The following is a 24,933-nucleotide window of genomic DNA, read 5'->3' as shown; positions in this document are numbered from 1 at the left end:
ATCCCCTGGGATCTGCCCCTTCTTGCCAGCCACCTCCTCCCATTGACATCAACGGTTTCTGTCTCTCCACTTCCCAGCCATGTGAACTTGGACGGGCTCTACAATCCCTTGGGAACGAATGACACTCACATCTTCAGGAAGCTGCAGAAGTAGCACTGGATAAGCCATGTCGTGTTCCTAGCCCAGTGCTGGGTGCACACTAGGTCTTAGGGGTCCTCTTTGGCTGGGTGACTGTGAGCTGTGTCACTGACTGGCTGGTGTGTCCTGCCCCTCCATGTGTCATTCCTAAAGTGAAAACAATCATGCATATTTCAGCGGGTAATTGGGAAATGGAATGAGAGAATGCATGAAAAGACTCTTTGGAAGCAATGAAGCACTAGGTAGTTATAGTAACCATGGTAACAGTGAGTTAGGGAAATGTAAAGTTGCTGAACCAACCACCAGAAACCTACTCAAAATCCCTGAGGAATGCTATGTAGTTGACAGCAACTCCTATGGGTTGACAAGCCTTCGTTCCACAGACACTTTTTGGGCTGCCAACCCCATGTCACACTTGAAGCTGAGACTGAGGCTATGGATCAGGATCTGGGAAAGAGAGGAGATTTCACCCCCCCTGCAAGCTCACTTGGATGCTGGCAGGAAACAAAAGATGCCTGGGGTTGAGGCCAGAGGCTTGTTAACTCACAGAATGATGAGCTGTAAGACTAGCAGCCTGTGTGCATGGGTTCCTTTTGCCCCCAAAGCCCCAGAGATGCAGTTGACAGATTTGGGAAAGAAAAATAGAGGACAAACAGTTAAACAGTTGAGTTTCAGATAAACAATGAATGCTCTTTTAGTATGTCTTCATTGGCATCTCTGCGTGGTGCACATGGTTAATCCTCTTGGCAGCCAATCAAGAGGTTGGCAGTTTGATTCTACCCAGAGAGTCCTAAGAAGAAAGGCCTGGCACTCTGTTTATGAAAAAGCAGTCATTAGAAACTTCACGGGAAACCAAGCCCATGGAGGGCCATTCTGCTCTGGTACACTTGGGGGTGCCTTGAGTCTGAGTCAGTTCAATAGCCACTTGGGTCGGGCATCACCAGGATCACACAGAGCATGATTACATTGAGCAATCACTCACTGCTTACCTGATATTCAAATTTCATTGGGTGTCCTCTTGTTTTGGCTGACAACCCTGCACAGGTGTGACATAGGTGGGTCCAAGTGGATGCCTATACAGGCAGTGGCCTGCCTTACAAGAACAGGTTTCTGAGCGTGGAGAACTGGAATCTTTCAAAATGGTCATTAAGTATGCCTGCCTTCTGATTGGGAGGGAGCCATGATATCACCAAGACTTATATATATATATATATTAAGCCCAAGGTGAAGGGCAGTCAGTAGTACTCTTCTAAAAGCCACAAGAGATCCATGTAGAATTGCTCCCCAATTACTTTAGAGTACAAAAGAGAGCCCGGTGTCAAATATAGTTTAAGGAGAACATGTAATAAGTCTTAAAAGGGACAAAGACACAGACATTATTTGAATGAGGGAGGCCATTAGCACAGTCATAATGGTGTCCAAGGATTCACAGCCTGTACTCTAGTTAAATAAGGCATGGAACAAAGGAAACAGTTGCAAGTTTATGATTGGTGGCAGATCAACCCATCATACTTACAGGAGATGGGAACAGGACCACGGTTGGGACACAGACGTTAGGTTAAACATAAGAGCTGACAAGATTGGTCGAGGGCTTTCTGCCCCAGGCAGTCAGGGCACAGCTGCTAGGCTGATAGATAGGTCATCACCCAGTCCAGTGATGTCCATCCAGGACACACCAAGTAAGCCCCTAAGAGAGACTACCCTTCCCTGGGCTGATTGGCAAAGGGTTGAGGGTGATCCTCTTTCCAAATGCACTCTGCCTGAGGGCAAGATTAGCGACACCTTTGATTAATGATCAGAAGGAATTCAATGGAGGCTTGTTCTACTTGGGGACGTTGCAAATGGATTTGGGCGTCTCACAGTCTTTATAGCCGTCTTCAAATGAGACGCTCAACATTTAAGCTCGAATGCACAACAAAACCCCAGTGAATATGATGGGGAAGAGAAGGCAGCTGTGACTTCTGTCTCCGGGGCTAGTTTCTAGGAGACCCCAGATACGTGCTTGTGCAGAATGAGGCTTGGACTGGATTCCATTCATGTCCCTTCCCCATCCCACCCCTACCACACCCCCAGTTACCCCTGGCCACCCCCTTTGTCAGGAGAAGGAAGTTGTATGGTGAAACAAGTCTATTTCTGGCAAAAACAAGAGACGGATGAGCACCCACACTTTCCTCCTTCCAACCTTTGTCCGGAGCCTCCCGTGGTCCAGGCACAGGGCTGGGCGTTGGGGCTGCACCAAGGGAGCCTGGCTTGGTTCTTGCCCTCGTTGTCTGAGCAACATCACGAAGTTGAAAGTAAAAGTCACAGAGGAGGGACTGAGACCACCTGGATGAGGAAGATGTCTAAACCGGACACCGAGGAAGAAAACGTTCGGGTGGAGCAGGAGCGCAGAGTTACAAAGTCATAATGGACTAAACGACGTCAAAGGTGGGGCATCTTAAAGCGGGGATTGGGCAGGAATCCGTGGGTGACGGATGTGGGATTACATGGTTGGCTGCCAGGGGTGCCGGCTCTCCAGTTTATGACAGGATGGTCACAGGGGGCCTACTATGAAGTTTGCTTCCCGGATCCTGCCTGTCCCCGCGGGTCCCAGGTGAAGACTCAATGGGAAGGCTGTGCATGAAGCTATCACATCTGGCATCGGACTGACCACAGAGGAAAGGTCCTCTGGACTAGATTGCGATGTCCACATGCCTGCCAGGTCTCAGCGAAAAAGAATGTTGCCCTTAGGGTCAACGGTGAGGTCGGCATCAAGGTCAGAGCAACTGCCTTTAGAAAGCCACTCTTAAACCCCCACAGGGGGCACATTCTAGACTCGTGTCCAGGTTTTGAGACGGGGTGCAGGCTCTGCTTCCAGACGGCTCTGTCTACACACACCATGCCTCTGACTTTTAAACTCTCAGACATCTTCACCACCACCACCGACTTTCATTAAGTTGGCCCTGACTCAAGGCAACCAATTCCATGTGTAACAGGGTCGGATTTTACTCGCCTGGGTTTTCGATGACCACCTTTTCAGCAGGAGAGCCCCTGCTCTCTTCTTCAAGGCATCCCCATGTGGACTTGACCCTTAAAGCCGCCAGAGACAGCTTAACGGATTGATGATGGAAACAAGGAGGAAAAGGACGACTCATTTTTGGGTAGAGAAACAGCTCCAATTGTGCACTCTCCAGCCCAGCCCTCTGCACTGGAGGCCTCAGCTCGCCACCTGGGCCTGCCTGTCACTCTCCAGTCAACTGCCCACTTCTCTACTTTGCTCCATCTGCAGCCACTTCCTGGAACCATCCCCACCCCCTCTAGAGCTGCTGGGATCAGCTCCTTCTTGGAAATTCTCAACTCTCATTTCACCTCCTTTATGAACTCTCTCCAGAATGAGCCTCCTTTCTTCTCACTCCCTGTCTATAGCATCCTGGCCCTGGCCTCCTGGCCCTCAGTCCAGGCTCTGCTGCATCTGGGTCCCACCTCTCGTCTGGTGGGTGGAATGATAGCGAGGAGGACCGAATTCGACCATGTAGGAGATGGGCCTCGCCTAGAGCAAATGCTCACTACGTCTTTAACAAATTCTTTTCATGTTCTTCTAAGCAAGTAGTGTAATCTCTATTTTAAGGGTGAGAAAAGAGGCTCAGAAGCAAAGAGCGATTTGGCCAACTAGTGGCAGTGTTACCAGAAGACCAAGGTTTGAAGCCTTTCCTCTCTCAGCCCTTGTCCTGCTCCCAAGAAAGAATTCGGGTGAGGGATAGCATTCAGGCCAGAGTCAGAGAAAGGTCTGGATAGGAGGAATGGGTTAGCTGAGAGGACTTTTGCCCAAAGTCCCAAAGGGTCCCCAGCTAATCTGTGCACATGATAGGATGAGGAGCTAGGTTATTTTTATTCTATTGATGGGAGACTTTCCATACTGACTGGCTTTCTGTGGCTGGCTTTCTATAGCAAACCTCCCCTTTCCATATATATACTCCCTGCACCCTAAGTTCAGGCTGTGCCCTTGTTGGCGAGTTCCTAAAAACCCTTCACCCCAAACCAAGAGTCAATTCAGCCATCATGGGCTAGTGAGAACAACCTGTCTGTATTAGTCTGGGTACTTTAGAGAAACAAATCCACAGAAACTCATGTATAAGAGAGAGTTTTAGTTAAAGGGTAAGTGTGCATCAAGAAAACATCCCAACCCAGTGCTGCCCAAGCCCACAAGTCCAACATTAACCCACATGCCCAATGCCAATCCATAAAGTCCTCCTCCATCTCACAAAACACACACTATGATGCCGACTACAGGAGGAAAGCCGAATCAGTGAACGTGTAAGCATCTCAGCCTGGCAGGGGTCTCCACACGGCTGCTCCAGCACCCAGGGCTGCATCAGGGTGGGTTCATGTGGCTTCTCCTTTGGGATGTCTTGCAGGAAGTGAGCCTTGCCAGCTGAAGCAGGGAACTGGCTAAGGCAGCTGCACCCTTGTCCGACCATCACAAAGCAAGAAACCTGAGACCTAGAAAGACGAGGCTCACTGAGCCATTTATCCCTTCGCCCTTCAATTTGCCTCACATGTGTTTATTGACCAGGTTGGCACAATAAACTACTTAAATCCACCCCTTGCCAACCTGACACCTGTACATAATTCTTTAGCTTCACGATTGCAATTAAGTAACACCTACACCTTAATCCTATAATCCTGTGAATATGTTCCCCCACCTATGAAAGTTTGTAAGCCAACCACTTCACGCCTTTATCCCCCCAATTTTGAGCAATCAGTTTATATACTGTCCACTTAAATCAAGCCAGTGCTCTGAGAAGACAATCATATTTTTCAACATGAAGAGTCTTCATTCCAGTTGGAACCTTGTGAAGTCTGCATCCATAAGTAAAGTCAAATCTGGACAGGCCATCCATAAAGTCAGCAACAATATGCACCAGTTCCCAGGCTCAAAAATCTCCACTGGTCGGGTTCTGGTCAAAACTCAACGTGGGCTGCCTCACTCAGCCTTCACAGGATGCCCATTAGTCGCCTTGCCTTTAGACCATGGGCTCTCACCAATATTCAACAAGCCTAGCCCCCTCGTGCTAGGTCAGGAACTTTAGACCGGTCAACCCGCTCTCATCTTCTCCTTTTTTTTCCTGTAAACCAAGTCCATGGGTGTCAGTGGCCAAACTCAACCCATCTCTTTATTGCTGCATTTCTCCCACTTCTACTCAACAAGTAGATCCAGGTGGTCACCCGGCAAGCATTTTAGCCTGCTCACAGGCTCTTTTTAACATTTAGTCCTAGAGGGGAGTTTTCTTCATGGTTCCAGATTTTTTTTCAGCTTCTGACAGACCATTGGTTCCTGAGTACTCCAAAGCACTGGGTGGGGCATATCTTTCTTTGCAGGTATGGCCTAAAACCATCTAAAGATAAAATTTTCTTTTTAAAGATAACTTTTTAATGACTCAAAGTAAGTGGGCTTGCAAACTTTCTGTTTTCATACTTCTCATATTTTCCCCAGAAAACAACTGAGTAAGCAATGTGGCTTTATCTGACCTCTGACTAGACAAAGAGAAACTACCATGAGGGCGAGGTCAAACAAACATCTACTCTCCATCTGATGATTGGTTTCTCCAGTGCCCCACCCCCACGATACCATAATGTGATAGTCTGGGTACTTTAGAGAAACAAATCCACAGAAACTCATGTCCTTCCCAGCCCACATCTTTTCATCATTCCCCTATCTTCCATAGATAAGGAAATGTGTCTGACCTGCCTTCCCACTTTCCACTTTCCTTGTTGTCTTAGCATTCTTTGTATCCTCTTTCTTCCCCCTTGGTCTTTGCTGTTTACTAACACCTGTAAGTGATGGAGATGTGTCATAGTTTGGTTTATTATGCCAAGCTGGCCAATGGGAACATTTAGGATGAATCAGGTCGAAGTTTGAGCTGAGGGCCAACAGGCTTTGCAAGTCCTGCCCCCCTCTGTCTTGCTCTCTGGTGATCAGACTAGAGTGCTACTACTTTAGCTAGTTCTCTGCCTCAAGCTGTGAGCTACACTACCAGTGGGCCAAGCCAACTTGTGGATCTTGCCGTTCGAGTTGGAGGTTTCTTCAAGACCTACTTTGCCATGCTGCTGGTGCGTATATCACTTGAGCTTGAGGCTGGTGGATCCTGTCATCTTGCATTTCTTGTGTTCATATAATTTGGGCCTGCTTTGCTAAGCTCCCAAAATACTGATTGTTGGTGACCCACCCTGCTCTTTGCTGCCTGTGGGCAGATTCTGCTTGCCTTGCCTGAGGGAGAACTCCACTGTCTCCTTCCTTGACCTTGCACCCACAGCCCATGTGATTTGAAGGACTTCCAATATATTAACTGTTCCATGGAAGTAAGTTGAACAGAACCGCCTGTACTGCTTTGTGGACTAATTAGCTGTTATATTCCTTCTTGCTGTATAAACCTACTCATAAATAAATACAGAAAATAATCAGTGTCCTGGTTTTGTTTCTCTAGAGAACCCTGTCTGACACAAGCTGGAATTCACGTCCTGGCTTGTCTGGCTCCTGAAAGCACACCAGGCTTTGGAGCAGAAGTCCCCTCTGTGGGATGAAGGAACATGGTCCAGACAGGTGGTCTTCCAGGCAGAGGTTTTGTTTTTTAACAGAATTTGGGTTGGCCTCCTAACATCTCTTGCTTGCTGTTCCTCATTGCCAACATTCAGAGAAATGGGTCTTCTTCCAGATAAATAAGAATCGATGGAAACTTGAACCTCTGGTTTTCATGGCCACCACAGAGCCATGCCCTCACCTCTGAGAACTGCCTTTAAGAAGTCATTTGAGACCTTTCCAGAGTGGCTACAATTTGTTTCCTTCAACTCGTCTTCTACCTGCCCTTCCATGCATCCTCCTCTGCCAGCCTCATCTCAGAACCCAGGACACATGCTTGGAAGGACTGAGCTGGGAAGCCTCCGCTTATCAATGTCTGGATGGGGCGCCGAGGTTCCCAAGATGTCTCAGCATCCAAGAGATGTGGAGCAACACAGCTTGGAGCAGAAGTGGCAGGAAAGAGGACTTCAGGAAAGAGCCTGCCTCTGATCTCCCCAGATGCCACCAGGAACCAGTTGTCCTCATATTTTCTGTTCTGAAGCAAATATATACTACTCCCACTGACAACAAATCATATTCCACCTCCAGTCTTCAAGCTAAATTAAAGCCAGCAGGACCCGCCTTCCATGGACAGGAAATCCCGTGTCACACTCTTGGACTGTGGGGAACTCTTGGATAGGGGTTTCTAGTGTCTAGACCAGACAGAGAAGCCCCAGGGTCTGGCTTCAGATGCCTCTCCAATGCTGCTCAATGCTGAAGGCACTGCTTAGATGTTGTCCCAAATCTATCTCAGGGGGCTGCCATGAGATTCTGCATTAAGCCACCATGACCTTTGAAGGAATGGGCTCACCTGCTGCTCCCTCACCTGTAGACATGGCTTCTGCTCTTCTTGGCAGGCTTGCAAACACAGGAGCCCCCAGAGATAGGCTGCTCTCCTCATCACCCCTTAGAAACATGAAGAGCTACGTTTGTCCTTTCTCTGATATGAGCTTCCGAACGTATCTGGCAGGGCCTCCTGCGGGTGGGGACATCTCTGAGCTCCTTCCAGAGCCATATGCTCCCACTCCAATGCCCCAAGCACGTTCTTTTCCAAAGATCAAGACAGCAAAACTCAAGTGAAACTCACCACGGGTCACTGGGATGCCACTAGGGGTGGCATCCAAGGCACCGCCCATCCACCCTGAGATGTGGGGCTCGTGAATCCACTGTAAGCAGGGGCAGATTGCTCAACAAGCAAGGCGAGCACAGCCTTATTGGTGCTTAGTTATTGAGTAGAGTGAAGAATGTGGTAGTTCCATGATCTGTTGTCAATTAGAGACTGAAGACTTGCCAATCAAGTTGCAGCTTGATGACCTCGTTTGGAGGCACTGAGGAGATAAATAACTCGCTGGAGGCAAGATACACACTTGCTCCCAGAGAGACATTCTTGCTGACAAGCCTACAAGACAGGCTGATGGCAGCCAGAGCTTCAGAGCTGGAGGAGCCACATGGAGACCCACACCAGCGCTGAGATGCTTTTACCACAGCTGGATCCACAAGACTTTCCACCCACTGGCCTGTGAGCTTCCTGCATTCAGTATCATTGCATATCTGTGTGAGTCTAAAGTGGAATTCATGGACTAGTTTTGACATATGGATTAATATTGGACTTATGGACTTGATCTGGACTGAGCCGGGATGCTTTCTCTATATACAATTGCTCTTTTGTATAAAACTCTCTCTTATACACATATGAGTGTCTATGAATTTGTTTCTCTAGTCTACCCGGACTAACACAAATAATTTCACCTTTTTTTTTTTTTACCACACAAAGATTCTGTTTTAAATACATCCACAAATATGGTGGAGGATGCAAGGGACACATTTATGAAATTATATTAGTTATAACCAAACGCCTGGAGGGGATGAGTTGCTGGGCCTGGGGGACACAGGACCCTCGTCTCATGGAGGCACATCAAGGTCAACTGGCAAAGCATAGGTCATAAAGACAGTCTTCCCCATCTGCCTTTGGTGAGTAGTGGGTGCACTCTGAGCAGCTGATGAGCAGCCACCTAAGGTGGTCATTATCGATCTCTCTCATATGGAAGAAAGAAGAATGATAAAAAATGGAAAGACACATGGAAACAATTAGTCCCATGGGCTAACGGACCATACAGACATGAGTCTCCACAACCCCTACAGGCACTGTAATCTTAGTAAACAAAAACACAAGTGAAGCCATGCTGACCGTGCGTACTGAGGACTCCGGCCCTGGTTTCAAAGCCAGGGACGCCCTTCTTTAATGGCCATCTTCTCAATCAGGAGGGCTGCCGCCTGCTGAGAACTCAGCATCTGGGACCCAGCTGTCAGAAGGTACTCCCCGTCCTGGAGAGCTCCAGCCACTAAAATGAGTTCCACAGTTCCTACGCGCCCCACTCCATTCCATAGTCCCTGCAGTCCCATGTTCTTCCCGAGTTTCCCGTTCTGTGTAGGCTGACCTTTGTTGGACTTTTGTTACTCACACCCAAAAGGCAATGGCGTAAGCCAACAGAAGTGTGTGAGTGACTTGAGGCCCAGGCTGCTCCCCAGTGGTGCTCACCCAGCAGGAAAGAGAACAAGCTGGAGGAGGGGCAAGAGCGTTTCCTCACGCCCACGCTCATTCTTCTGGCTTCTCCTCTGAGGCCACCTCCCTGCAGGGGAGGCTGGGAAATGCAACTGAGCTGTGAGCCCGGGGAAGATGGGGGAAGTGGATTTCCAAACTTAGCCAGTGACCTCTGCCAAACCGGGCTCTCCTAGATCCCTGGCTTTTTCTTCCTTGTGTGTGGCCTCTGCTTCATGTTGCCTTGACTCAAACAGGAAGCCCAGCCGTCTTTGGGTTTCCACCCACGCACTCACAAGCACACCCAACTCCTCTAAAGGGATTTGTGAGACTAGCAGATGTTACTGGTGATTTCGGGTGAAGATGGCACAGAGGTGACGCTACAACTTCGGCGGAAGAGTGGCAACACCTCGTCCATCAAAAGCTGTCTGGTAGTCACCTGCCGTTTGTCCCCCTTCCTCTCCTCGTGCTGGGCTCTCTCCACCTTACCAGCTCTTGGCTGGCCTCTGCTGTTCTTCCCTGTCTTTCACTCTCCCATCCAAAAGCCCGTCCCTGGGTCTTGTCGAGGTGGTGCCCACTGTGATCACAACCAGCCTGCTTGGTCTCATCACGGTGTTTTCCCAAAGGTGCTCCCAGCTATTCAGATAATTGTTACCTAATTCATACTCTTAGCTGTCCCACGAGGGAGTCATTGTGACCTCATTTTACCAAATCCAGACTCCAGTTCCCCAACGGACCCTGACTTATGAAGGCTTCGTGTACATCAAAGGAGAACTGGGCTCCGTGGGGTTTTCAGGGGCTGATCTTTTGGAAGTAGGTCCCTGTACTTTCCTTCTCCGGTGTGCCTGGGTGGTCTTGGGCCTCGGCCCTTTCACTTAGCAGCTCAGCATCATAACTGTTGGAGCCAGCATGGACCCTGGCCTTTAGTTTGTTTATATACGAGAAAATGGAGACCAAGACAAGGCAAGCGCTGCTTAACGTTGAGATAGCGGAGAGGCGGTAGATCAGAACTTCACTGGGAGCGCTGGGCTGGCAGGGAGAGGGCAGAGCAGCAGGGCACTGGTATTTCGGTGGTGGTATACATGGTTCTAGGGCTTTACGATTCTTATTGGGCACTGAGATTCTATTTATTTTACAGATGAAGAAAGAATGAGAAATCGCCTGCTTGGAGTTAGTGGACTGCAAATCAAGTCTGCCCCGGTGGTCTCCCCATTTGGGAAAAGAAGCCCACAAGCCTACCTGGCTTTTGCCTTCAGTTCTGCTCCTGATTTTTGCAAGACATCCCCCATCAAGTCCCTGGCCAGAACTAAATCCAGGGAATTGCACTGGACAGTATCCCCAAATCTTGACCTTTGCGGCCTGCGGACCCTTCATTGATCTTCTCAATGGACTGGGCCCAGAGTAGCTTCCTAGCTCCTTAGGGCTCGCCCCAAGGGCCGTGAATCTCAGTGTAGAGCCCATTCTTGGATTTGGCGGTGGGTTTTTCAGAAACCCTGCCCATCCCGTCCACCACCTCGCCCGCGACCAAAGTTTCCTGTGCAGCTGGTCACTGTGGAACACTGGACGCTGAGAATTACTCACCAAGTAACCCAAAGCCAAGTACACAACTCCTTCCTCATTCTGGCTTTAGGGGAATGGTATGAGACGAATGGTTCAGGATCCTTGGGCCCTTGAGTCCCTCCCTGGTTTCTGAGCACCCTGTCTGAACACTTTCTCTTCGGGTGGCCAGCGTGTCCCAGTCAACCTGGGACTGTCTGGTTTTAAAATGAAAAGCCTCACATATTAAGGACTCCTTTAGTCCTGTTTCCCCTACGTTCTCTGTATTTTCATTTTTTCTACTTGTAGAGGATACTTCTGATAGACTCCTTCCAGGAGGAAGACTTGTGTTGGATTTTTTGCCCAAGATAATTCATGAGCAGTCTCCATCCATCCATCAATGTGTAACCACTACATTACCGGAAGGAACCGTCCATCAATGAAGGCTTGTATGTTGCTGTAATTTAAGCAAAGCTAAGACAGACGTGTAAGAAAGGCCTTAGCAAGTTGGTCATCGACTGATCACAGGGATATCATAGAACCAGGAAGTCATACGTGGGGTAACCAGGAGTTGAGAGTTTTAATGACAACAGTTAACAACAACAAACCCTTAAGAATTGCTTCATGGTTAAGAATTTAGGCATTAGAGTTTCACCTCAGCCCCTTACCAGCTGAAAACTAGCTTGGAGTAAGTGGTTTCTCTACAGAGTTGCAAAATGGAGCTAATAAAAACATCTTGCTTCGAAGGGTAGATGGGTAGGTGTGAAATTTGAATAAGATATTGCTTAGTAGTATCTAGTCTTCCCAGTGTAGCCTGGTGATGCAGTGGTTAAGCACTTAACTCTGAACCAAAAGGTCTTGGGTTCAAACCTACAAGTTGATCCTTGAAAGACAGAAAGGGCAGTCAGCTTCCATAAATGTTCACAACCTTGGAAACCCCATGAGGCAGATCTTCTCTGTTCTATAGAGTTGCTATGAGCCAGACAAAAGAACACACAAATCTGTCTTGGAAGAAATACAGCCAGAATGCTCCTTAGAGGCAAGGATGGTGAGATTTCATCTCACATATTTTGGACTTGTTATCAGGAAAGACCAGTCCCTGGAGAAGGACATCGTGCTTGGTAGAGTGGAAAGGGGAAAGATCCCGGACAAGCTGCATTGGCACAGTGGCTCAGGCATAAGAACCATTGTGTAGATGGCACAGGATCAGGCAGTGGTCAGTCTGTTGTGCATGGGATCACCATGGTTCAGAACCGACCCAATTGTACCTGACAACAACAGCAGTAAGTCAAAGTGGACCCAATAGCAGTGTCCTTTGTTTACTGGTTTCATCCCTTCCGACCCGTTGTTGTTGTTGTTAGGTGCCTGGTTCATAGCAACCCTATGTACAAAGAAAGAAGCCCCACATGACCCTTGCCATCCACAATTGTTCTTATGTTTGAGCCCATCAATACGGCCACATGTCAATCCATTTTGAAGAGGCCCCCCTTTTTTGCTGTCCCTCTACTGTATGAGGGGTACACCCAGAAAAATGCTCTGCTGGGTGGAGCTTTCATAGTGCATATTTTTCCTGCTAGGCGAGCATTCAGCAACTCCCTCTGAGCTAGTGAACCCAGTGGCATTGCCTGAAAAGGTTCTCTCTGGTCACAGTGAATTTTTTCATAAAAGCAGTTTCACTCCAACCTCCTTTTTTGTGATGGGTGATTTGAGAGAATTGCGTGAAACTGTGAAATGTTGTTTCCTGCTCAGGAAATGCTGCAGAAACAGTTGTGATGTTCAACACAACTTACCAGGACAGCACTATGGGAAAAACTCAAGAGTATGAGTGATTTTCTCATTTCAAAAGAGGTGAAATGTTGATTGATGACAAACCTCGTTCTGACGTCCATCAACTTCCCGAAAGTGCAACAATTTTGACTCATAGTGCATTTGGAGTTTGTTCCACCAGATCAGACTGCTAATTAAGATTTCTATTTAGAGGTTCAGAAAAGATTGTGTAATAGTGTGCAACAAAAAAGCCTGATTTGTGGCAGACGAGGGACTAGTTTTGCCACCATGACAATGCGCCTGCTTATGCAGCCATCTCATTGTGCCAGTTTTGGGCAAAAAACAGCATGCCTCTTTTACCCAAGCACCTTACTCACTTGACCTTAGTTGTGAGACTTCTTTGTGTTTCCTTGAATGAAGAAGGACATGAAAGGACAGTGATTTGATAACGCAGAAGAGGTGAAGACAAAAATGAGGGAGGTGCTGTCAGCCCTCCAAACAGATGAGTCTGAAAATGTTTCCAAGAAGGAAATCACAGATTTGACAAATGTGTTAAGTATACTGAAGAGTGCTTTGAAGGTGACAAGGTTGTTTTGTAAAAAAAAAAATTTAAATACACAGCTTTGAAAAAAATTCAGATTATTAGGGGGGGTACCTACTCATAGCAAGCATGATATCTGAGTTGGCTAGTTTATTGTGCCAACCTGGCTGATAAATGCATGTGGGATTAATTAAAGGGCAGAGGGATAAGTGGTTCAGTGAGCCTTACCTTTCAAGTTCTCGGGTCTCTTGCTTTGTAATGGTCGCACCAGGGTGCAGCTGCCTTAGCCAGTTCCCTGCTTCCGCTTGCTAGGCTGACTTCCTGCAAGATACCCCCAAAGAGAATTTAGAAGCCACATAGACCTATCCCGGTGCAGCCGTGTGGAGACCCTGCCAGCGCTGAGATGCTTACACATTCACTGACTCAGCTTTCCTCCTGCAGTTGGCATCATAGTGTGTGTTTTGTGAGATGGAGGAGGACTTTGTGGATTGGTGTTGGACATATGAGTTAACGGGTTAATGATGGACTTGTGGGCTTGGGTAGCACTGGATCAGGATGTTTTCTTTGTGCACACTTAACCTTTATATAAAACTCTCTTATTTATGAGTTTCTGTGGATTTGTTTCTCTAATGTACCTTAATATATTTTGGTACCTTGGGGGTGGGGTACTGGAGAAACAAATCATCAGATGGAGAGTAGATGTTTGTTTGACCTCTCCCTCATGGTAGTGTTTCTTTGTCTAGCCAGAGGTCAGCTAAAGCCACACTTTACTCTGTTGTTTTCTGGGGAAAATATGGGAAGTAGGAAAATAGAAAGTTTTTACACCCACTTGCTTTCAGCCATTAAAATTTGATCTTTAGATGGGTTTAGGTCATGCCTTTAAAGAAAGCTTTGAAAATATATGCCCCACCCAGTGCTTTGGAGTCCTCAGGAGTCAGCAGTCTTTGTCAGAAGCTGGAAAAAGCCTGGAACCATGAAGAAAACTCCTCTCTTGGACTGAATGTTAAAGGGAGACTGAAAGCAGCCTAAAATGCTTGCTAGGTGACCACCTGGATCTACTTGTTGAGTGGAAGTAGGAGAAATTCAGCAATAAAGAGACAGGTTGGGTTTGGCCACTGACACCTGTAAACTTGGTTTACAGGAAAAAAAGGAGAAGATGAGAGCGGGTTGACTGATATAAGGTTCATGACCTAGCAAGAGGGGGCTAGGCTTGTTGAGTATTGGTGAGAGCCCATGGTCTAAAGGCAAGGTGACCAATGGGCACCCTGTGGAGTCTGAGTGAGCCCACATTGAGGACCAGAACTCAACCAGATGGAGATTTTTAAGGCTGTGAACTGGTGCATATTGTTGCTGACTTTATGGATGGCCTGTCCAGATTTGACTTTACTTGTGGATGCAGACTTCACAACTGGAATGAAGACTCTTCATATTGAAAAATATGATTGTATTCTCAGAACATTGGGTTGATGTACGTGGGCAGTATATAAATTGGATACCCAAAATTGGGGGGATAAAGGCATGAAGTGGTTGGCTTACAAACTTTCATAGGTGGGGGAACAAATTCACAGGATTATAGGGTTAAGGTGTAGGTGTTACTTAATTGCAATTTTTAGGCTAAAGAATGATGTACAGGTGCCGAGTTGGCAAGGGGTGGATTGAGTTAGCTAGTTTATTGTGCCAACCTGGTTGATAAACACATGTGGGGTTAATTGAAGGGCGGAGGGATAAGTGGCTCCGTGAGCCTCACCTTTCTGGTTCTCGGGTCTCTTGCTTTGTGAAGGTCAGACCAGGGTGCAGCTGTGTTAGCCAGGTCCCTGCTTCAGCTTTCAAGGCTGACTTCCTGCAAGATACCCCCAAAGAGAAGCCACACTGACTTACCCCGATGCAGCCCTGGGGGCTGGAGCCGCTGTGTGGAGACCCCTGCCAGCACTGAGATGCTTACACATTCACTGACTCAGCTTTCCTCCTGCAATTGACATCATAGCGTGTGTTTTGTGAGATGGAGGAGGACTTTGTGACTTGGTGTTGGACATATGGGTTAATGGGTTAAGGTTGGACTCGTGGGCTTGGCCAACACTGGGTTGGGATGTTTTCTTGATGCACACTTAACCTTTATATAAAATTCTCTCTTATTTATGAGTTTCTGTGGATTTGTTTCTCTAAAGTACCGAGAGTAATACAATATCCTTCTCAAAGGACTGGTCTTTCCTAGTAACATGGCCAAAGTACATAAGAAAATATTACTGTCCTTGCCTCTAAAGAGAATTCTAGATGTGCTTCTTCTAAGACAGATTTATTTGTTCTTTTCGTAGTCTATAATATTTCCAATATTCTTTGCCAGTACCACAAGTCAAATGTACCAATTCTTTGATCTTTATTCAATGTCCAACTTTCACAGGCGCATGAAGCAATTGAAAATACCATGACTTGGGTCAGGCATATCTTAGTCCTCAAAGTAACTTCCTTGCTTTTCAACACCTTTAAGAAGCCCTAGTAATGTAGTGGCTACATGTTGAGCTGCCAATTGAAATGCCAGTAGTTCAAAACCAGCAGCCACTTCATGGAGAAAAACAAAACTTTTCAAGGTTTACAGTCTTGGAAACTCACAAGGGCACTTCTACCCTGTCCTATTCTCACTTAATTGGAATTAACCCCATGGAAGTGGATGATGCTAGGTAACAGAAATAAAATGGCTTTGGATATCTAAAGAGAGGTACTAAATGCCCTGGGAGTTGGGGTGGTGGTGGTGGTGGTGGTGGTGCGTGTGTGTTAGTCCACATGGACTAGAGAAACAAATTCATAGACACTCATATATGTATAAGAAAGAGCTTTATATATAAGAGCAATTGAATATTGAGAAAACATCCCAGCCCGGTCCAGATCAAGTCCAAAAGTTCAATAATAGCACAAACGTCCGATACCAATCTGTAAAGTCCTCTTCAGACTCATGAAACATATGCAATGACATCAAGTGCAGGAAGATCACAGGCCAGTGGGTGGAAAGTCTTGTGGATCCAGTGGCAGTAGAGGCATCTCAATGTTGGCAGGGGTCTCCACGTGGCTCCTTCAGCTCCAGAGCTCTAGCAAAGCTCCATGTGTCTTGTCGACAGGAATGTTTCACAGGGAGTTTGCGTGTGTCCAGCCTCCAGCCCCTCCCAATGAGGTCATCCAGCTATGACCTGATTGACAGGCTAAACTCCTTCACTCTTAAGTCTCAAATTGACAACAGAGTATGTAACTGCCACAGGGTGGGGGGAGGCACAAGGAAGGACTGCATACTTCTGGCAGGCGACCCTTGGGGAACGATGAGCCAGTTGGTCAGGGCCTTGTTGGATGAGTAGGAGTTATTCAGGAGAAGAATGAGGGCAAACACTCAAGGCAAAGGGAAAGGACTGGGAACAAGTGAGGCTGGTCATGTTTAGTGGAACTGTAACTGCATTTCCCAGCTCTTGCTTTGGGGTAGATTGGCTCCCATTGGAGTCTGGATGTGATGCCCTGGCTGACAGTGCTGGTGCTCAGAGGTCAGTGCAAAAGCAGACACGCAGAGCCGAGACGTGCTGTCATAAGTCTGGTGACTCACTTCTTGAATGAACGCAGCAGCTGGGCCTGCTCCCGTTCTCCCTGGATCTTCCCCTTCGGTTTCTTCATCTCCCGCCACCAGTGTATTCGCCAAAGCCTACAGCTTCTCCTTCAAGTCAGCACCATGATGGAAACTGGGGGTTTGGAGGCCATGATTGTGCAATGAGGATCCCAGTTTACGCATGTGAATTCTAGCTTGTTCTTGTCCTCCCTAACTCCATTTCCTTTCCCACTGCCTGCTCTGCGTAGCTCGAACCCAGACCTCCATGCAGAAGCTGGAGCTGTACTGCACACACTGCTAATCCCTGTAACAAATCACTACTGCTCATGGTTCCCAGGCATTCTGCTCCACGTCAACCCAGAGAAGTTCAGGAAGAAAGGTGGCAGGGAAATCAGGGGCACGGAATGAAAGGTGAGGAGCCCGAAAAGATAGTCTGGGGCCCAAGGAGTGGAAAGCTTTTGATGTCCAGGCACAGGATATGCAATTGTGATTTGTCCTGTCATTAACGAGGAGCCGTAGGACGTGTCTGAGCAAGGGACTGGCGTGATCCGATTCCAAGGATTCCTTTTCTTCTCGAATATTCTTGATTCTAGCTTATGTGTTTATTGTGAGCCAAGCACTGGACTGGGTCCTGGGAGAGATCGGAGAGGACCTGCTTTGGATTGAATTGTGTCTCTCAACACGATGTGTTGGTTATGTTCATTAGGCAGTTATTGATGTAGGGTGTGTTTGAAGCCAATCTCTCTCTTTTTTAAATTATTAATCATTTCATCGGGAGCTCTTACAGATATTATAACAATCCAGAATTCAATTAGAACGGGCATAATCGTATAATTGCTGCCACCATCCGTTTCAAAACATTTTCTTTCTTCGTGAACTCTTTCATATCAGCTCCTTTTTATCCCCTCCCTTCCCCACCCTAACGCCTAGGAATTCTTCTTCTTCTTCTTCTTCTTTTTTTGCTGCAAAAGGAAGCTTTATTGTTTCCATTTGGTCCCCAGCTGGGGGGAGGGGCTTCAGGGCGGTGGCGCTGCGGCTGGCTGGTGCACGGACTGGTTCAGGCAGAGGGGCACGGGCCGGCAGTGGGGAGGCAGAGGGCCCCTGGCAGGTGGCTCGGCGCCGCAGGTTCCTAGTCTTCTTTGAGAGTGGGCCTCTCGAAGAGATCCTCGCCCAGCCTGGCCTGGGGGCTGGCCGGCCTGCGGAGGTGGGTCAGGTGGGCGCCCATCTTCTTGAGGAGTTTCACCTCCTTGTCCAGGAAGTGGTTCTCCAGAAAGTCACAGAGATGAGGGTCGGTGTGAGTGGACCCCGCGGCATGCAGGTCCAGAAGGGCCTGGTTGAGGTTCTTCTCCAGGGCTAGGGCAGCTTCCATGGCGTCCAGGGTTCGACCCCACTCATCTTGAGACGGCTTCTGCACATCCTGGAAGAGGGAGCGGCCGCCGCGCTGGTTCTGCAGTTTCCAGAGACCCTCAGCCCCCTCGCGCTGCTCCTTCGCCAGCTCGCGGAAGAAGTGCCCCCCGCCTTCCAAGGCCACATCGCCGCGGTCGATAAAGAAGCCCAGAGAGAGGTAGGTGTAAGAGGCCTGCAGGTGCAGGTTGACCAGACAGCGGTGGACGCCGGCCTCCGCGTTGGCGGAATAATTCTGACGGATCTGAGAGCTGATGATGCGTCGGTTTGGAGGTCACTACATGCCAAATAAAAGAGTTCGCTGGTCCCAAGAGGAGGGGCTGGCCGAGAAGATGGTCCCCAAGTTACTTCCGGAAAGAAACCTGTTGCGTGGCGGAAGGTTGGCGGCAGGGAGTCCCTGGATCTGTTCCGTTCAAACACTGTTGAAGCAAGACACAGCTCCACGGGACCACGGGGCGAGCTTCCCCCCAGGAATTCTTATTGTTACATTATATATTTTTATTATTATTTTGCTGTATCTTATTCCACCCAATGTATCTCTTCAGCTACAATTCTGTTATGCGTTCCCCTCAAGGGAGGTTATACGGTCATCGTTGCTTTCACCTCCCCTTCCCTCCCCCCTCTCCTCTTCCTGTACCTTCAGGCTGTCTGTTTTTTGAAGGGTTATCTGTCTTGGCTTTCTGCATCAACTGAACTTGCTTATACAAATGAACACGAGGTAAAACAAAGACCATGATAGTAAGGGGAGGCATTACTAAAGAACTAGAGGACAGTTATGTGCTTCATCTGTGCTATCAAAAGACACATTACGTGGTGGGGATGAGAGGAAGGGAAGAGGAAATCATAGGCTAGATAGTTGACTGGTGTTAACTGGTGAAGTGGAAGACGGTGATCCATAAGAGGGAGAAATCAACGAGCCAGGGAAAGGCAAATTATTGGGGAGTCTGATTAATAGTTTAAACTGTTGAATACAAAGTTGATTATTTGAGATGCAACCCTTTCCCCGACCTAACTTGCAATGGTAGCGAGTGAGCAAGGAACCAAAGACTGGAGGCTTCAAAGAGACAAGGACCTTCTCTCAGAGCTGGTACCCTGAGTTCAGGCTTGTAGTCACCTACACTGTGTACAATTATATCTGCATGTCATAGCAGCACTAGGTAACCAAGACAAGGCCAGGCATGACTCCTGCCCTACAGGTTTATCCTGGTGCGGAACATTCTGCAACACGAATCAGGCCCCATGGGAAGACGTCGTGGGGAGGTCAATTGTCCCCGCAATGGAAGAAAATGCCTTTTCCAAAGCAGGGATTGCTAGTGGAGAGGGATGACTCAACGGCATGCAGCGACGGGTGAACAGGTAACTCTGGATGCCAAGATCAGTTTAACACGAAGCAAAGGAGAAAGAGCTCCCTAGTAAACCTCGCCAAGAGAGAAAGGGCGTATAAAACGGAAGGCTATATCACAATCTCCATATCCAGCCATTGCACACAGGGGCCGATCGGTACAGCAGTAAAAAGGAAGGAACTGCAACCAAGAAAAAAACCCAGTATGGATAAATCTGAGAAAAACAATGTTGAGAGGAAAAGGAAACCACAGAGGCATGTGCCACCATGTGTCTAAAAATCTCAACTTTAAGTAAAACCAAAAAGCAGATTGCTTAGCAGTGAAGATATCTATGACGAAACTCCTAGTTAAGCAAGGAATGGTCATCTCATATGCAGCTACTGTTCTCTACCGACACAGAGTGAAGAAGAGTGAAGAAAATCGAAGATTCAAGAAAGGACTGAGTTCAAAGGACTAAAGGACCACGTGAATCACTAGCCTGAGACCAGAACTGAGTGTTGCCTGGCAACCACTACTGACTACTGTGATGGGGATTCCGATAGAAGGTCCTGAACAGAGTGGGAGAAAATTGAACAACATTCAAAATTATTATACAGAATAGATTTACTGGTTTGATAGAATCTGGTGGAGCACCAGAAACTATGTTCCTTACATAGCCTTTAAACCTGAAACGGAACCCATCCCTGGGGATCAGCCCAAAAGGCCAATATAGTGACCAGCTACACCAGTGTGGGTTGTGCTCCTCAAAACAATCCATCCTGTGAGACCAGCAGGGCAGTGCTGGCCCAAGAGTAAAGTTCAGAAGGCAGAAAGGGGCAGGAAAGGTGGACAAATGGAAGCAGAGGACGCAGGCAGAAAGAGGGAGGAGTACTATTACATTGAAGGGATTGCAGCTAATGTCATGGGACAACATGTGTATGCATTATTGAGTAGGACATTGAATTTCTCTGCAAACTTTCACCCAAACTACATAAAATGCTAGTTGGTTTTTTTTTCCTTTAAAGCAAGGGAATTGGGAATATAGCTTTAGGTGGTGGTCATAGCTTGGGTGGGAGTGAGGGGCCAAGGTGAGCACACTTGTGGCTTTAGCTGTACTGGCTCATGGTCTAGGGCAAAAGGTGAGCATGTAGGTCTAAGTATTTGGTTATCAGGATGCCTCATGACTTCATACATGTGACATATTTTGTTTGTATAGCATATCACATCATTTTGTGGAGGGTGATGACATCATTGCATAGCTCCAGAATTCCACCATTATAGAAATATTAAGTCACTGAGAAGTATAGTCCAGCTAAGCTGACACATATTTTGAGGGGACAAAGTTCATGCCAAAAAAAGGGTTCTGAGTTTCCATCAATTCTGTCCTCAACCAATAGTTGTGTTCTTAGGGATGGACTGCCAGTTGTGCCTGGTCCTTCTCGGATCACGCCCTCTTCTTGGCGTGTGTCATCTATGGAGCTAAGGGAACAAGCCGACTCAAACTTGCATTGCCACCTTCTGGGTACCACATTCTGGACCATTGAAAGTCCTGAGTACCTTCTAGGCCTCCTCTCTGGAGTCTTCTGAGGGAACGCCATCCTGCTAATGTGCCTGTGCCTTGGCTCTGGGGGCTGTGCTGGGAGAAAGCATGGACACAGCTTAGCCCAGTTTTTCTCAACCTTCCTAATGCCGCCACCCTTTCATACATTCTTCATGTCATGTTGACCCCCCAACCATAAAACTTTTTGTTGCTACTTCATCACTGTAATTCTGTTACTGTTATGAATTGGGCGACCCCTGTGAAAGAGTCGTTTGACCCCCAAAGGGGTCGCGACCCACAGGTTGAGAATCACTGTCTTCAGTGACCTGGGAAGGAAAAAAAATGGGGGCCTCCATTTGTGGTGTTTCCACAAATAATAGGATGGCCGTTTGTGACTGTGTGTCTGGATGCAAAGATGGTAGGTTGCACCAAACAGTTACTCAGACCAGCGGGGAAACAAATGAGGGCTCAGGGTGGGGTAGATGGGTCCACCATTATCTTCCCGGTAAACAGTGAAACTTTACATGTGGATCATGCCATCTCCTGGCCACCGCATAGAGTACATGGGGCGTGCGATGTCCTGTAAAGCCTGGCTGGACCTAAGTGGAGCCCTGAGCCAAGAGTCTTGAATCCTCGAGTGTTGTTTTGGCTCTGCCACCAGCAGTTGGAGCAAACGTGAACCACTCAGTTGCCCTCTCTGAGCCTCTGTGTCCGTCCGGGTGGACGAGAGAAACACGTTCAGAGACACTCATGCATAAAAGAAAGAGCAATTGAATAGTGAGAAAACATCCCAGCCCAGTCCAGATCAAATCCATAAGTCCAATAAGCACATATGTCTGATGCCAACCTATAAAGTCCTCTTCAGACTCACAAAACACATGCAATGATGCCGAATGCAGGAAGATCACAGGTCAGTGGGTGGGAAGTCTTGTGGATCTGGTGGCAGTGAAAGCATCTAAGCGCTGGCAGGGATCTCCACGTGGCCCCTCCAGATCTAGGCTCTAGCGTAGCTCCGTGTGTCTTGTTATCAGGAATACCAAGCAAAGTGAGTCTACCGCCTCCAGGGAAGAATACAGGAGTTCCCAGAATCCTCAGAAGGGGATGCGCACATGGAGGCCTCATTGGCTATGGCTTGATTAACAGGCTAGACCCCACCCCTTCACAGGTTGGCAGATTATGTAATTGCCTCAGCCTTGGTTTCTCCATCTGTGTAATGAAGTTATAAGAGGGGACTCTGGCCAAGGACAAGATGGCAGTGACTTTGGTACAAAGGCAAGGCCTCTCAGAGACATTGCTCTCCAGCCATGTGCATCCTCTTCAGGGCCCACCCCTTCCTCTAGCTGGAGCTGCCATAGCAGCTAAGCCCGTTGCCCTCGTCACAACCGCCAACTCAGCTCTGTCCCGAAGGAGTATTTCAGGAGCAACTCCTTGCTGGTTGTAGCAGGCAGTCTCGAAGCTACCCTTTCTAAGATACCCTCATTCAATTCCTTACCCTTGACTTCAGAAAGAACCTCGTGACTCACTTGAAATGAATAGAAAAAGTGACAGATGCCACTTCCAAGAAGACTGTTCTCTTTGTCTCAAGTTCTCCCTTTCTGTCTCACTGTCTCTCTCTCTTGCTCTGAGCAAAACCAGGCCCTGTGGTTCGAGCCACACCACAGAGAGGCTTGTGTTGTGAGGAACTGAGGCAGGCCTCCAGCCGCCCACGAGGGAGGACCCAGGACACTCAGTCCTGCAGCCCTTCAGGTCCTGACCCAACAAGCAAATGCATGAGCTTGAGAAAGCATCCTCCCACAGAGGAGCCTTCAATGACACGCCTTTTTTTTTTTTTTAAACACAATGTAATAGTTTATTAAACAAAAAAGACCAGTAAGGTAGGACTTTCCTTTATGGAAAAGACAGCAGCTACCAAAGAGAAGAAATATTACACGCGGAATTATTTTTTGAAAAGGTAGCAAACCCCTAGTGTCTGTGATCACAGCCAAGAGCTTCCCATTTTGAAAAACAAGCAAACAAACACAGTGGAGGTAAGGAGATTGCCCCCTAAAACTTCGGAGCAGATGTGGGAAACTGACTAGATGTTGCTCGTGCTCATGATTTCTTAGATTTGGGAAGGTCCCAGGCTTGTCGTTTTGGAATGTTAGAGGTCTATCGGGATGTAATTTGCATGGAATTCGAGTTGAGCATGAACGTTTCTACTCAGTGTTAATTCTACTCTTTCATGCTTATAGTTAAATAGCACAGGATTTAAAGATGGGGGGCATGAAATAGGAAAATAGCAAAGGGGAGGCTGAAGAGACAGGAGAAAGGCTAGTAGGAAGGACCTGAACTTCCTCTTTTTTTCTCTATGTTGCATCATTTCAGCATTTCAGCGTGGGGTGGGTAGCGGTCCACGCACGCTCCCTTAAAGCCCACCAGCACCAAAGGAGAGAAGAGGTCAAGATAACCAGCTAAGCATGAAGCCGAGAACACTGGACGGGAAGGAAAAGGGGGAAAGTGCAGAGAATTCTCCGAGGAGATGGGCCATAGTGAAACCATCTTCCTTCCAGGACTCCTCGCCAGCCACTGCGAGGACGACAAAAGAAGGAAGGCACCGTGCAAAGGAGCCGGCGCACCGCTCGTTGACTTGGAATGGGAACGGGACAAGGAAAACGTCCAGGTTGTCACGAGGAGGCATGCCCTGGCTGTCACGGAAGGGCCGAGCAAAGAAGAAGGCAGAAGTGGTGAGCAGGACACGTGGGCTTCCCAGGACCTTGGGGAGGGATGGGGGGGGGGCAGGAGAGCTCCAGCAGTAGGAAGAGGGAGGTCTTTGCTACCATTAGAAAACCATCCAGAGAGTTTGCATTGGATAATGCATGAGTGTGACATGCAAGGAGGGCCCATTGGGGTCAGGGAGGGTGGCCGTCTCTTCCAGGGGCATCAGTAAGGCATAGCTGTGGATGGGGGCCAAGGTCAAGATCAGCAGGCCTATGTGCTGAAAGCTGTCTTGTACCCTGGAAGACTGCCAGCCCCACCCTCCTCTTCTCTTCCTCCCACTTCGACTCCTCTTGCTTGGCTGTTAATGCAGATTCAAACTTACTGGTAAAAGGCAAGGCCTGGCCTTTGGCTTCAAAGAAATTCTTGGCACCTGTGATGGCCTCAAGGACAGCACCCATCTTGGAGAGTTTTGCTAGCACCATTAGCCCGCTGCCCTGCTGCAGCTCCCTGGCTTTGACCTTGTGGAGAATGAGCAGGAGCATGTGGAGGCTGGGCTTGCCCTCAAAGTCCTTGTCTATATCCTTGATTATGCCCTTCAGGTCTGGGGGCCCCAACTTCTCCTTCAACTTCAGATCCATCAGGTCAATATGCCCTTCCTTCCCAGCGTCATGTGCTCATGTTCCCCATGGAGCGCTAATGCTGACGGGTGTTACATCAGCCCAGTGAGGGAAGTCTGGGGCACCCTTGGCAGCCTCTGTATGAAAGATCGGGTCCCCACATAACATTGTCACTGCAGTCTCATGACAGAACTTGAGCGAGGGTCACCACCCATGCTGCCTCTGAATTTATGACCCTAGGAACTGAGAAAATTATTTGGTTTTGAAAAAATTAAGTAACTCGTTACATAGCAATACATAACTAATGCAATGGCTTTTCCCCTTCCCTCAACAACCCCGATGGGGCCTGGACTCCTCTGGCTGCTGACCGTCACTGGGCTTGGCCCTCTGTATCCTGTGATATTCTGGAACAAGAAAGAAACTGTTTATCCCACTGAATAGCTCTGGGCTCCTTTCTGTGTCCTATGCTGACTCTAGGACTTCCCACCAGGGTGAGGGTGAAAGCCTAACCTGGAGGTGAGTCCTCGAGGGTGCAGATCCTGAGAACGCTGTCATTCTTCATGTAACACTGAGTAGTCATTTGCCCCCTTCTAATTCCCACCCAAAATTTCCCAAGGTTAACGAGCTCTTTATTGCAAATAAATACCTTTTACAATA

General features: G+C 48.0%; 1 protein-coding gene across 1 annotated transcript; it reads right to left on the bottom strand.

The window, feature by feature from the left end:
- Positions 1 to 17,825: 17,825 nt before the first annotated feature.
- Positions 17,826 to 24,297, bottom strand: LOC142458522 (ferritin light chain-like). Its single transcript, XM_075559526.1, has 3 exons — positions 23,977 to 24,297; positions 23,557 to 23,714; positions 17,826 to 18,351 (listed from the first exon to the last, which is right to left on the bottom strand). The coding sequence occupies exons 1-3, from the start codon at positions 24,295 to 24,297 to the stop codon at positions 17,826 to 17,828; spliced, it is 1,005 nt and encodes a 334-aa protein (XP_075415641.1).
- Positions 24,298 to 24,933: the final 636 nt, after the last annotated feature.

Source organism: Tenrec ecaudatus, chromosome 10 (assembly GCF_050624435.1).
Source record: "Tenrec ecaudatus isolate mTenEca1 chromosome 10, mTenEca1.hap1, whole genome shotgun sequence".
Taxonomy (NCBI): domain Eukaryota; kingdom Metazoa; phylum Chordata; class Mammalia; order Afrosoricida; family Tenrecidae; genus Tenrec; species Tenrec ecaudatus.
This window is presented reverse-complemented; position numbering and strand designations above follow the sequence as displayed.